Here is a 15,830-nt window from a genome sequence, read left to right on the forward strand (position 1 = left end):
CCTACCTCTCCATACAACATGCTGTCCACCCTACCTCTCCATACAACATGCTGTCCACCCTTCCTCTCCATAAAACATGTTGTCCACCCTACCTCTCCATACAACATGCTGTCCACCCTTCCTCTCCATACAACATGCTGTCCACCCTTCCTCTCCATACAACATGCTGTCCACCCTTCCTCTCCATAAAACATGTTGTCCACCCTACCTCTCCATACAACATGCTGTCCACCCTTCCTCTCCATACAACATGCTGTCCACCCTTCCTCTCCATAAAACATGTTGTCCACCCTTCCTCTCCATACAACATGCTGTCCACCCTTCCTCTCCATACAACATGCTGTCCACCCTTCCTCTCCATACAACATGCTGTCCACCCTACCTCTCCATACAACATGCTGTCCACCCTTCCTCTCCATACAACATGCTGTCCACCCTTCCTCTCCATACAACATGCTGTCCACCCTTCCTCTCCATACAACATGCTGTCCACCCTTCCTCTCCATACAACATGCTGTCCACCCTACCTCTCCATACAACATGCTGTCCACCCTTCCTCTCCATACAACATGCTGTCCACCCTTCCTCTCCATACAACATGCTGTCCACCCTACCTCTCCATACAACATGCTGTCCACCCTTCCTCTCCATACAACATGCTGTCCACCCTTCCTCTCCATACAACATGCTGTCCACCCTTCCTCTCCATACAACATGCTGTCCACCCTTCCTCTCCATACAACATGCTGTCCACCCTACCTCTCCATACAACATGCTGTCCACCCTACCTCTCCATACAACATGCTGTCCACCCTTCCTCTCCATAAAACATGTTGTCCACCCTACCTCTCCATACAACATGCTGTCCACCCTTCCTCTCCATACAACATGCTGTCCACCCTTCCTCTCCATACAACATGCTGTCCACCCTTCCTCTCCATAAAACATGTTGTCCACCCTACCTCTCCATACAACATGCTGTCCACCCTTCCTCTCCATACAACATGCTGTCCACCCTTCCTCTCCATAAAACATGTTGTCCACCCTACCTCTCCATACAACATGCTGTCCACCCTTCCTCTCCATACAACATGCTGTCCACCCTTCCTCTCCATACAACATGCTGTCCACCCTTCCTCTCCATAAAACATGTTGTCCACCCTACCTCTCCATACAACATGCTGTCCACCCTTCCTCTCCATACAACATGCTGTCCACCCTTCCTCTCCATACAACATGCTGTCCACCCTTCCTCTCCATACAACATGCTGTCCACCCTACCGCTCCATACAACATGCTGTCCACCCTTCCTCTCCATACAACATGCTGTCCACCCTTCCACTCCATACAACATGCTGTCCACCCTTCCTCTCCATACAACATGCTGTCCACCCTACCTCTCCATACAACATGCTGTCCACCCTACCTCTCCATACAACATGCTGTCCACCCTACCTCTCCATACAACATGCTGTCCACCCTACCTCTCCCTACAACATGCTGTCCACCCTACCTCTCCATACAACATGCTGTCCACCCTACCTCTCCATACAACATGCTGTCCACCCTACCTCTCCATACAACATGCTGTCCACCCTACCTCTCCATACAACATGCTGTCCACCCTACCTCTCCATACAACATGGAAGTAAGAAGTAGTGCCTGTCTCTGTTCAGTGCTTTGCCACCATGCCAGGATTTCATGACTGGGGCCCCATGTCAACCTGGAGCTGCAGTAAAACAGCTTGATCCACATCATTAAGGAGGTGGATTAACAGCACCTCATTTTAACCAACACATTTAGACTCTCTCAATGGAGTCTGTGTTGATCCTAGAAATCACTACCTTAATAGCAGCTCTGTTGGACATGGCGAAGGTTATGAACAGAGACTTGATGCAGTGAAATAAAAAATTACTTCCACATAAATTCATAATGTATTCAAACTATTTACAATGAGCAAATGTGAATTATGCCTGGGCCAATTAGTGCATGTTTCTAATTCTGTCTTTGACATTATAGAACGATAACCTAATAAATTCATTTAGAGAATGGCTGAAAATAGTTTCCATACTGAAAACACTGTACATAGTGCTTCACAAAATCACACAATAAATAGGCCATGTTGTGTTTACATCCTTATAATAAATTGTTGAAACATTTTAAGACCTTGGGGAGATTATTATATTTTTTACCACCGTTAGTTAGTCTAGATACAGTGGGGATCCGTCCCAAATGCAAAACTATTCCCTACATATAGGGCCCCCGAGTGGCGCAGCGGTCTAAGGCACTGCATCTCAGTGCTAGAGGCGTCACTACAGACCCTGGTTGGATTCCAGGCTGTATCACAACCGGCCGTGATTGGGAGTCCCATAGGGTGGCGCAAAATTGGTCTAGCATCGTCCCGGTTTGGGTTTGGCCCGGGGGAAGGCTGTCACTGTAAATAACAATTGTTCTTAACTGACTTGCGTAGTTAAATAAAGTTTACATTTAAAAAAATACAAATATCAAAAGGGTATCATCTGTCTGTGGGGAGTAGTCTGTACGTATCTGTCCTTCATCACCTCGTAACAATGCTGAAGTATAAATCTGTCTGTGGGGAGTAGTCTGTATGTATCTGTCCTTCATCACCTCGTAACAATGCTGAAGTATAAATCTGTCTGTGGGGAGTAGTCTGTATGTATCTGTCCTTCTTCATCACCTCGTAACAATGCTGAAGTATAAATCTGTCTGTGGGGAGTAGTCTGTATGTATCTGTCCTTCATCATCACCTCGTAACAATGCTGAAGTATAAATCTGTCTGTGGGGAGTAGTCTGTATGTATCTGTCCTTCATCACCTCGTAACAATGCTGAAGTATAAATCTGTCTGTGGGGAGTAGTCTGTATGTATCTGTCCTTCATCATCACCTCGTAACAATGCTGAAGTATAAATCTGTCTGTGGGGAGTAGTCTGTATGTATCTGTCCTTCTTCATCACCTCGTAACAATGCTGAAGTATAAATCTGTCTGTGGGGAGTAGTCTGTATGTATCTGTCCTTCATCACCTCGTAACAATGCTGAAGTATAAATCTGTCTGTGGGGAGTAGTCTGTATGTATCTGTCCTTCATCACCTCGTAACAATGCTGAAGTATAAATCTGTCTGTGGGGAGTAGTCTGTATGTATCTGTCCTTCTTCATCACCTCGTAACAATGCTGAAGTATAAATCTGTCTGTGGGGAGTAGTCTGTATGTATCTGTCCTTCTTCATCACCTTGTAACAATGCTGAAGTATAAATCTGTCTGTGGGGAGTAGTCTGTATGTATCTGTCCTTCATCACCTCGTAACAATGCTGAAGTATAAATCTGTCTGTGGGGAGTAGTCTGTATGTATCTGTCCTTCTTCATCACCTCATATCAATGCTGAAGTATAAATCTGTCTGTGGGGAGTAGTCTGTATGTATCTGTCCTTCATCACCTCGTAACAATGCTGAAGTATAAATCTGTCTGTGGGGAGTAGTCTGTATGTATCTGTCCTTCATCACCTCGTAACAATGCTGAAGTATAAATCTGTCTGTGGGGAGTAGTCTGTATGTATCTGTCCTTCTTCATCACCTCGTAACAATGCTGAAGTATAAATCTGTCTGTGGGGAGTAGTCTGTATGTATCTGTCCTTCATCACCTCGTAACAATGCTGAAGTATAAATCTGTCTGTGGGGAGTAGTCTGTATGTATCTGTCCTTCTTCATCACCTCGTAACAATGCTGAAGTATAAATCTGTCTGTGGGGAGTAGTCTGTATGTATCTGTCCTTCTTCATCACCTCGTAACAATGCTGAAGTATAAATCTGTCTGTGGGGAGTAGTCTGTACGTATCTGTCCTTCATCACCTCGTAACAATGCTGAAGTATAAATCTGTCTGTGGGGAGTAGTCTGTATGTATCTGTCCTTCTTCATCACCTCGTAACAATGCTGAAGTATAAATCTGTCTGTGGGGAGTAGTCTGTACGTATCTGTCCTTCATCATCACCTCGTAACAATGCTGAAGTATAAATCTGTCTGTGGGGAGTAGTCTGTATGTATCTGTCCTTCATCACCTCGTAACAATGCTGAAGTATAAATCTGTCTGTGGGGAGTAGTCTGTATGTATCTGTCCTTCATCACCTTGTAACAATGCTGAAGTATAAATCTGTCTGTGGGGAGTAGTCTGGATTTATCTGTCCTTCTTCATCACCTCGTAACAATGCTGAAGTATAAATCTGTCTGTGGGGAGTAGTCTGTATGTACCTGTCCTTCATCACCTCGTAACAATGCTGAAGTATAAATCTGTCTGTGGGGAGTAGTCTGTATGTATCTGTCCTTCATCACCTCGTAACAATGCTGAAGTATAAATCTGTCTGTGGGGAGTAGTCTGTATGTATCTGTCCTTCTTCATCACCTCGTAACAATGCTGAAGTATAAATCTGTCTGTGGGGAGTAGTCTGTATGTATCTGTCCTTCTTCATCACCTCGTAACAATGCTGAAGTATAAATCTGTCTGTGGGGAGTAGTCTGTATGTATCTGTCCTTCATCATCACCTCGTAACAATGCTGAAGTATAAATCTGTCTGTGGGGAGTAGTCTGTATGTATCTGTCCTTCTTCATCACCTCGTAACAATGCTGAAGTATAAATCTGTCTGTGGGGAGTAGTCTGTATGTATCTGTCCTTCATCACCTCGTAACAATGCTGAAGTATAAATCTGTCTGTGGGGAGTAGTCTGTATGTATCTGTGTTTCTTCATCACCTCGTAACAATGCTGAAGTATAAATCTGTCTGTGGGGAGTAGTCTGTATGTATCTGTCCTTCATCACCTCGTAACAATGCTGAAGTATAAATCTGTCTGTGGGGAGTAGTCTGTATGTATCTGTCCTTCTTCATCACCTCGTAACAATGCTGAAGTATAAATCTGTCTGTGGGGAGTAGTCTGTATGTATCTGTCCTTCTTCATCACCTCGTAACAATGCTGAAGTATAAATCTGTCTGTGGGGAGTAGTCTGTATGTATCTGTCCTTCATCACCTCGTAACAATGCTGAAGTATAAATCTGTCTGTGGGGAGTAGTCTGTATGTATCTGTCCTTCTTCATCACCTCGTAACAATGCTGAAGTATAAATCTGTCTGTGGGGAGTAGTCTGTATGTATCTGTCCTTCTTCATCACCTCATATCAATGCTGAAGTATAAATCTGTCTGTGGGGAGTAGTCTGTATGTATCTGTCCTTCATCACCTCGTAACAATGCTGAAGTATAAATCTGTCTGTGGGGAGTAGTCTGTATGTATCTGTCCTTCATCACCTCGTAACAATGCTGAAGTATAAATCTGTCTGTGGGGAGTAGTCTGTATGTATCTGTCCTTCTTCATCACCTCGTAACAATGCTGAAGTATAAATCTGTCTGTGGGGAGTAGTCTGTATGTATCTGTCCTTCTTCATCACCTCGTAACAATGCTGAAGTATAAATCTGTCTGTGGGGAGTAGTCTGTATGTATCTGTCCTTCTTCATCACCTCGTAACAATGCTGAAGTATAAATCTGTCTGTGGGGAGTAGTCTGTACGTATCTGTCCTTCATCATCACCTCGTAACAATGCTGAAGTATAAATCTGTCTGTGGGGAGTAGTCTGTACGTATCTGTCCTTCATCACCTCGTAACAATGCTGAAGTATAAATCTGTCTGTGGGGAGTAGTCTGTATGTATCTGTCCTTCTTCATCACCTCGTAACAATGCTGAAGTATAAATCTGTCTGTGGGGAGTAGTCTGTATGTATCTGTCCTTCTTCATCACCTCGTAACAATGCTGAAGTATAAATCTGTCTGTGGGGAGTAGTCTGTACGTATCTGTCCTTCATCATCACCTCGTAACAATGCTGAAGTATAAATCTGTCTGTGGGGAGTAGTCTGTATGTATCTGTCCTTCATCACCTCGTAACAATGCTGAAGTATAAATCTGTCTGTGGGGAGTAGTCTGTATGTATCTGTCCTTCATCACCTTGTAACAATGCTGAAGTATAAATCTGTCTGTGGGGAGTAGTCTGTATGTATCTGTCCTTCTTCATCACCTCGTAACAATGCTGAAGTATAAATCTGTCTGTGGGGAGTAGTCTGTATGTATCTGTCCTTCTTCATCACCTCATATCAATGCTGAAGTATAAATCTGTCTGTGGGGAGTAGTCTGTATGTATCTGTCCTTCATCACCTCGTAACAATGCTGAAGTATAAATCTGTCTGTGGGGAGTAGTCTGTATGTATCTGTCCTTCATCACCTCGTAACAATGCTGAAGTATAAATCTGTCTGTGGGGAGTAGTCTGTATGTATCTGTCCTTCTTCATCACCTCGTAACAATGCTGAAGTATAAATATGTCTGTGGGGAGTAGTCTGTATGTATCTGTTGAAAATCCCTAAAATGAAAACTGCCTCTCCTTTATGTCCCACTCTCGCATTCTATGTAGAATACTGTAAAATCCTGTTCTGTATCAGAACTACCTCTGTTTTGTCAATAAACCTCACTGCTGCTGCTTTTCCTGAAGGAAAGAAATACTGAACAATAAATTCATCTGAAAGTAAAAGTCTCTTTTCGATGTTTTCTCAACATCTGCCAGTATGGATTAAACGTAGAGATTGAGGAAATGATAAAACATTCTAAAAGGCTTGCTGTAATCTAGCTCAGATGTATTATAATGTATTATAAATTCCATACATTTATCTTGAAGACGTTGACAAATCCCCTAGTTTCTATGAACCTGATTAGAATAATAAAGCTGCTGACTGACATCTGATTGTCTGTTTTACTGGCAGTTCTTCTCACTACTGCAAATCCCACTCCACTCTATAAAAAGGGCCTGAAATCCCTTTCATACAAGAGTAGACATTTGTAGCCCTTAAATCAAAGTAGGCCTTTAAATCAAAGTAGGCCTTTAAATCAAAGTAGGCCTTTAAATCAAAGTAAGCCTTTAAATCAAAATCAAATCAGCTATTTGATTAACCGTAATGTCCTGAACACTGATTTAGCCATGAGACTGTATGACACTGATAAAGCTCCTCTGATTATGTCATTTGTAACTGCCCTGTAGACAGCTCGTATGCCCATTACATAACAGACAACTGTCAAACTGTGTAAACAAAAGCAAAACGATTGCTCCACTGTGTTAGGAGAAACACTGTTTACTGCTGACACTGCACATCTAATCCAGGGAGAAACCCTGGCGACTACACAGCGAAGTGGAACATTCCCTATTGGCAGCAAAACCACAGCTCACAACTTCCCAGGCCAAGAAATAAAATAACAAACTTGTCTTGTTCGTTCATCCAACTTTATTCCTCCATTTCTCCATTCATATCTCCCTGGGATTCTCCTGTGATTCTCCTATGTGTCAATCTAGTTACATTTCCATCTGTCTTCACGATGACTCCACTCCCGCGTCTAAAACACTATTTAGATCAAATCAAATCTATTTTGTCTCTGACACAATGAGTCAGCCTTGTAGTTAGGGAGGGTTTAAGGTAGTGTCCCAAATGGCACCTCATTCCCTATGGGCCCTGGTCAAAAGTAGTACACTATATAGGGAATAGGGAGTCATTTGGGACACCCATTAGTCTTTCCAGCTGCAGGCCTCCTGTCTGTCTGTCCTCTCTCTCTCCATGGCGCTGGCCAGGCCACACATCCCTCTGCTGCTCTGTGTCTGTCTGTCCTCTCTCTCTCCATGGCGCTGGCCCGGCCACACACCCCTCTGCTGCTCTGTGTCTGTCTGTCCTCTCTCTCTCCATGGCGCTGGCCAGGCCACACACCCCTCTGCTGCTCTGTGTCTGTCTGTCCTCTCTCTCTCCATGGCGCTGGCCAGGCCACACACCCCTCTGCTGCTCTGTGTCTGTCTGTCCTCTCTCTCTCCATGGCGCTGGCCCGGCCACACACCCCCCTGCTGCTCTGTGTCTGTCTGTCCTCTCTCTCTCCATGGCGCTGGCCAGGCCACACACCCCTCTGCTGCTCTGTGTCTGTCTGTCCTCTCTCTCTCCATGGCGCTGGCCAGGCCACACATCCCTCTGCTGCTCTGTGTCTGTCTGTCCTCTCTCTCTCCATGGCGCTGGCCAGGCCACACATCCCTCTGCTGCTCTGTGTCTGTCTGTCCTCTCTCTCTCTCCATGGCGCTGGCCCGGCCACACCCCCCTCTACTGCTTTGTGTCCGTCTGGTTCCGCCACACACTGAAGCACATACTTCAACTTGGCCCTCCTCACTTGTGCGCCTGATAAAACAAAGTGACTGTGTCCCAAATGGCCCCCTGTTCCCTATATAGTGCAGTACTTTAGACAAGGGACCATAGAGCTCTGGTCAAATGGCCCACTGGGATTTAGTCAATTGCCCCATTGGGCCCTGGTTAAAAGTAGTGCACTATATAGGGAATAGGGTGCTATTTGGGACGTATGCTGTGACAGCCTCTTTACATGTGTAAAGGCCCAGCAGTGGCAGCTGTGCTTACCCCACCACACACCAATGAATTAGGCTTTAGACCGGCTGAGTATCTGCACTGACGCAACTACACAGAGGAACCCTGTTATCCTCTATAATATCCCCTATGATGTACTGTTCTGAAGCTTTAACTACTGTCATTCATTAAAACAACAGTTTCAATGTTTAACGTCTCCCGTCTCTCATTACGTTGTTTTTCATTATGAATTGTGAATAATAACTTGAGTGAGAAAGAGAAAAGTCCATCAAATATCAGAGGAAATCATTTAAAAAGTACTGCCAACATGTTGCCCAAGAAACCCCATACCCAAATGAATTTTCAATCGTTAAAGAGGCAATATGGTATTCAAACAAAAATAACTTAAAAGTGCAAAAATGTATGTACTTTGACACTTTAAAATGCAATTTTGTGTTATGGGAAATCCCAGATATTCCTGTTCTTGGTCTGATTATGTTTATTATATCATGCTAACACAGTAAGTCCTTGGCATAGAACTGTTCACAAATCAGGTATGATTGTTCTTTCAGCTTACACACATCGCACCGAATGTGGTTCTATCGTTCGTCTGCAGATCGTTCAGCACACATTGCTTTAGGGACCACCCGCTGTAGACGTCTCTGATCGTTCAGCACACATTGCTTTAGGGACCACCCGCTGTAGACATCTCTGATCGTTCAGCACACATTGCTTTAGGGACCACCCGCTGTAGACGTCTGCAGATCGTTCAGCACACATTGCTTTAGGGACCACCCGCTGTAGACGTCTGCTGATCGTTCAGCACACATTGCTTTAGGGACCACCCGCTGTAGACGTCTCTGATCGTTCAGCACACATTGCTTTAGGGACCACCCGCTGTAGACGTCTCTGATCGTTCAGCACACATTGCTTTAGGGACCACCCGCTGTAGACGTCTCTGATCGTTCAGCACACATTGCTTTAGGGACCACCCGCTGTAGACACGTCTCTGATCGTTCAGCACACATTGCTTTAGGGACCACCCGCTGTAGACGTCTCTGATCGTTCAGCACACATTGCTTTAGGGACCACCCGCTGTAGACGTCTCTGATCGTTCAGCACACATTGCTTTAGGGACCACCCGCTGTAGACGTCTCTGATCGTTCAGCACACATTGCTTTAGGGACCACCCGCTGTAGACGTCTCTGATCGTTCAGCACACATTGCTTTAGGGACCACCCGCTGTAGACGTCTCTGATCGTTCAGCACACATTGCTTTAGGGACCACCCGCTGTAGACGTCTGCAGATCGTTCAGCACACATTGCTTTAGGGACCACCCGCTGTTGATGTCTGCCGACATTTTTCACGCGATACTACATGCTCACTTGGGTTGGCAAATTACGTTCTATTACTGTCAGCCAGGAACCGCTTACATGTGCGTCTCAGCCCTTAAACAAAGCAACAGTAATAACAGTCTTACACTCATTGAGAGGAAGTTAAACTACAAGGGCAAGTGCTTGTCTGAGTCCAGGTTCAAAGAAAGAGTCCACTTTGTTTGTTTTAGTGGCTGGCTTACTGCATTTCTGACCAACTTTTACCGAAAGCTAGACAGGAGTTTTTTCCATGTTGCCTTCTTGGAAAATATTAACAATAGAAGAGATAGGAGTGAACAAGAACATTAGGAAGCACTTTAGGATATGACACCTCATGTGTCCAAATTATTTTTTAAATGTATCTTTAACTAGGCAAGTCAGTTAAGAACAAATTCTTATTTACAATGACAGCCTACCCTGGGCCAAACCCAGACAGGCCAGTTATGCGCCGCCCAATGGGACTCCCAATCACGGCCAGTTGTGATACAGCCTGGAATCAAACCAGGGTCTGCACTGAGATGCAGTGCCTTAGACCGCTGCACCACCCGGGAGCCCTGTTGAAGTGGAAGACAACTGGAAAAGGAATGTAATTACAGTAGGTGTGACACTAATTGTGAATAATATTAACAGCATAAAAATAGCTCCTGTTGCTGTCGGATTCAAGGAAAATTCCACCTATTATTAGGTAGAGCTATTAAATAAATGTCCTGTCTGATACTTGCTGAAAAAGGTTGATTGGAAAGTAAATGATGAATTAATGCAATAACACTGTTGGAACAATGGGCACAATAAATGAGCTAAATTGGGGAAGAAGTAAAATGAGGATAGGTTGCAAATTGTTTAAACATCTTCAAATCAACAGGAAATTGGACACATTAACTTTTGCCACAGGCCCCTAATGTCTTACAGCCTGCATTAGTCCCTATATGATAATACTACATACAGCCTGCATTAGTCCCTATATGATAATACTACATACAGCCTGCATTAGTCCCTAGATGATAATACTACATACAGCCTGCATTAGTCCCTAGATGATAATACTACATACAGCCTGCATTAGTCCCTAGATGATAATACTACATACAGCCTGCATTAGTCCCTAGATGATAATACTACATACAGCCTGCATTAGTCCCTAGATGATAATACTACATACAGCCTGCATTAGTCCCTATATGATAATATTACATACAGCCTGCATTAGTCCCTATATGATAATACTACATACAGCCTGCATTAGTCCCTAGATGATAATATTACATACAGCCTGCATTAGTCCCTATATGATAATACTACATACAGCCTGCATTAGTCCCTATATGATAATACTACATACAGCCTGCATTAGTCCCTATATGATAATACTACATACAGCCTGCATTAGTCCCTATATGATAATACTACATACAGCCTGCATTAGTCCCTATATGATAATACTACATACAGCCTGCATTAGTCCCTATATGATAATACTACATACAGCCTGCATTAGTCCCTATATGATAATACTACATACAGCCTGCATTAGTCCCTATATGATAATATTACATACAGCCTGCATTAGTCCCTATATGATAATACTACATACAGCCTGCATTAGTCCCTATATGATAATACTACATACAGCCTGCATTAGTCCCTATATGATAATACTACATACAGCCTGCATTAGTCCCTATATGATAATACTACATACAGCCTGCATTAGTCCCTATATGATAATACTACATACAGCCTGCATTAGTCCCTATATGATAATACTACATACAGCCTGCATTAGTCCCTATATGATAATACTACAAGTCATAAAATATATTACATTTTCTGAAAGACAATTCGTTTTTTAAATATAAATCATCAAATATTGATGTGATGTTGTAAATCGTGGATCGGGGCTCATTCTGGGATTTACACACACACACACACACACACACACACACACACACACACACACACACACACACACACACACACACACACACACACACACACACACACACACACACACACACACACACACACACACACACACACACACACACACACACACACACACACACACACACACACACACACACTAGAACCACCATAGGTCTCCATTTGGGAGACAGCACTGGATTGGTCATATAAAATAAAATATGAAATGGTGAAAATATCTTATTATCAGAATTAAGTAACTGACTGAGAAAAGCTGTTTGATGTTTTAGGACAGTCTGATGTTGATGTTTTAGGACATTATGGCGTTGTTGTTTTTGGACAGTCTGATGTTAATGTTTTAGGACAGTATAGTGTTGTTGTTTTGGACAGTCTGATGTTAATGTTTTAGGACAGTATGGTGTTGTTGTTTTAGGACAGTCTGATGTTAATGTTTTAGGACAGTCCGATGTGAATGTTTTAGGACAGTATGGTGTTGTTGTTTTAGGACAGTCTGATGTTAATGTTTTAGGACAATCTCATGTTGATGTTTTAGGACAGTCTGATGTTGATATTTTAGGACAGTCTGATGTTTTAGGACAGTCTGGTGTTGATGTTTTAGGACAGTATGGTGTTGGTGTTTAAGGACAGTCTGATGTTGACGTTTTAGGACAGTCTGGTGTTGATGTTTTAGGACAGTCTGATGTTTTAGAACAGTATGGTGTTGGTGTTTAAGGACAGTCTGATGTTGATGTTTTAGGACAGTCTGAGTTTTTGAACAGTATGGTGTTGATGTTTTAGGACAGACTGATGTTGATGTTTTAGGACAGTCTGAAGTTTTAGAACAGTCTGATGTTAATGTTTTAGGACAGTATGGTGTTGATGTTTTAGGACAGTCTGATGTTGATGTTTTAGGACAGTCTGATGTTTTAGGACAGTCTGGTGTTGATGTTTTAGGACAGTCTGAAGTTTTAGGACAGTCTGGTGTTGATGTTTTAGGACAGTCTGATGTTGATGTTTTAGGACAGTCTGATGTTTTAGGACAGTCTGGTGTTGATGTTTTAGTACAGTCTGATGTTAATGTTTTAGGACAATCTGATGTTGATGTTTTAGGACAGTCTGATGTTGATATTTTAGGACAGTCTGATGTTTTAGGACAGTATGGTGTTGTTGTTTTAGGACAGTCTGGTGTTGATGTTTTAGGACAGTCTGAAGTTTTAGAACAGTCTGATGTTGATGTTTTAGGAAAGTATGGTGTTGATGTTTTAGGACAGTCTGATGTTGATGTTTTAGGACAGTCTGAAGTTTTTGAACAGTATGGTGTTGATGTTTTAGGGCAGTCTGATGTTGATGTTTTAGGAGAGTCTGATGTTTTAGGACAGTCTGATGTTTTAGGACAGTCTGGTGTTGATGTTTTAGGACAGTCTAAAGTTTTTGAACAGTATGGTGTTGATGTTTTAGGACAGTCTGATGTTGATGTTTTAGGACAGTCTGAGGTTTTTGAACAGTATGGTGTTGATGTTTTAGAACAGTATGATGTTGATGTTTTAGAACAGTATGATGTTGATGTTTTAGGACAGTCTGATGTTTTAGGACAGTCTGGTGTTAATGTTTTAGGACAGTCTGATGTTTTAGGACAGTCTGGTGTCGATGTTTTAGGACAGTCTGAAGTTTTTGAACAGTATGGTGTTGACGTTATAGGACAGTCTGATGTTGATGTTTTAGGACAGTCTGAAGTTTTTGAACAGTATGTTGTTGATGTTTTAGGACAGTCTGATGTTGATGTTTTAGGACAGTCTGATGTTGATGTTTTAGGACAGTCTGACGTTTTAGAACAGTCTGATGTTGATGTTTTAGGACAGTCTGATGTTGATGTTTTAGGACAGTCTGATGTTGATGTTTTAGGACAGTCTGAAGTTTTAGAACAGTCTGATGTTGATGTTTTAGGACAGTATGGTGTTGATGTTTTAGGACAGTCTGATGTTGATGTTTTAGGACAGTCTGAAGTTTTAGAACAGTCTGATGTTGATGTTTTAGGACAGTCTGATGTTGATGTTTTAGGACAGTCTGATGTTGATGTTTTAGGACAGTCTGATGTTGATGTTTTAGGACAGTACGGTGTTGTTGTTTTTGGACAGTCTGAAGTTTTAGAATAGTATGGTGTTGATGTTTTAGGACAGTCTGATGTTGATGTTTTAGGACAGTCTGATGTTTTAGGACAGTCTGGTGTTGATGTTTTAGGACAGTCTGAAGTTTTTGAACAGTATGGTGTTGATGTTTTAGGACAGTCTGATTTTGATGTTTTAGGACAGTCTGAGGTTTTTGAACAGTATGGTGTTGATGTTTTTGAACAGTATGGTGTTGATGTTTTAGGACAGTCAGATGTTGATGTTTTAGGACAGTCTGAAGTTTTTGAACAGTATGGTGTTGATGTTTTAGAACAGTATGATGTTGATGTTTTAGGAGAGTCTGATGTTTTAGGACAGTCTGATGTTTTAGGACAGTCTGGTGTTAATGTTTTAGGACAGTCTGATATTTTAGGACAGTCTGGTGTTAATGTTTTAGGACAGTCTGGAGTTTTTGAACAGTATGTTGTTGATGTTTTAGGACAGTCTGATGTTTTAGAACAGTCTGATGTTGATGTTTTAGAACAGTCTGATGTTGATGTTTTAGGACAGTCTGATGTTGATGTTTTAGGACAGTCTGATGTTGATGTTTTAGGACAGTCTGATGTTGATGTTTTAGTACAGTCTGATGTTGATGTTTTAGGACAGTCTGAAGTTTTAGAACAGTCTGATGTTGATGTTTTAGGACAGTATGGTGTTGATGTTTTAGGACAGTCTGATGTTGATGTTTTAGGACAGTCTGAAGTTTTAGAACAGTCTGATGTTGATGTTTTAGAACAGTATGGTGTTGATGTTTTAGTACAGTCTGATGTTGATGTTTTAGTACAGTCTGATGTTGATGTTTTAGGACAGTATGGTGTTGTTGTTTTAGGACAGTCTGAAGTTTTAGAACAGTCTGATGTTGATGTTTTAGGACAGTATGGTGTTGATGTTTTAGGACAGTCTGATGTTGATGTTTTAGGACAGTCTGATGTTGATGTTTTAGGACAGTCTGATGTTGATGTTTTAGGAAAGTCTGATGTTGATGTTTTAGGACAGTCTGAAGTTTTAGAACAGTCTGATGTTGATGTTTTAGGACAGTCTGATGTTGATGTTTTAGGAAAGTCTGATGTTGATGTTTTAGGACAGTCTGAAGTTTTAGAACAGTCTGATGTTGATGTTTTAGGACAGAAAAAATAACATGAAACCAATATGTAAACACACTAATGCCTACCACACAGTTTGAATGACGTTATCCATTAGCAAGAGAGAAGTTCAGGAACGATATTATGCATTTCAGAACACATTTAGAAAATACTTACGTATTTCTTCTGTATGATGTTCCTTTTGGGTCTGTCTTTACTCATCCTGCAAACCGGATTGGGTCGGTTAAACACCGAATAGCCACATGTATATCCTTTTTTAGAACATGCAATTATTTAAATCCCGTGGTGTGATCCAGCGAGGTGGCAGTGTCTTTATCCCCACTCTCTCCCTCTCTCTCTCTCACGCTGTCTCTACTTCCCTTTTCGCTGAGTCGCCTGGGAGAGAAATTCCAATTTTGCAATCCACGGCAAGAAACACAAATTTAAACACCCACAAAATCACGGCGTTATAACATATGCATAACAACGAACCCGACAATCTCCCATTATGCGAATGAAAAGGGCATGTATCCTGGATATCCTCGAGGCACAAATCAAACACGCTTTGAGGGCCCAGCAGATTCCGTGTTGAAGAATATCACAGACGGGAGTTAAAAGGTACAAAAAAATGCTCCCCCCCCAAAAAATAAAAATACATGTCAATACAAAATCCAGAAACACGTTTCAGCGGTGTCTGCCAGACGACGAGTTAACTCTCTCACACCGCTAGTAATGGTAACGGCATGGGTTTATCTGCAGTGTCTTCCTACCGCGATAGACCGGGGAATATGCCCCAGCGGTGAGTCTCGAGGAATACAGTACCACGTTAGGGACTGGGTGAAAATACAAGCCCAGTCATCT

General features: G+C 42.3%; 1 protein-coding gene across 1 annotated transcript in view; it reads right to left on the bottom strand.

The window, feature by feature from the left end:
• Positions 1 to 15,772, bottom strand: part of LOC115187632 (protein Jumonji-like) — a 112,074-nt gene extending 96,302 nt beyond the window's left edge. Inside the window, 1 exon segment of the mRNA XM_029746603.1 lies at positions 15,147 to 15,772. Coding sequence (XP_029602463.1) covers positions 15,147 to 15,191 — 45 coding nt within the window. The 5' untranslated portion in view covers positions 15,192 to 15,772.
• Between the last annotated feature and the right edge of the window lie 58 nt (positions 15,773 to 15,830).

This window comes from Salmo trutta, unplaced genomic scaffold, assembly GCF_901001165.1.
Source record: "Salmo trutta unplaced genomic scaffold, fSalTru1.1, whole genome shotgun sequence".
Taxonomy (NCBI): Eukaryota; Metazoa; Chordata; class Actinopteri; order Salmoniformes; family Salmonidae; genus Salmo; species Salmo trutta.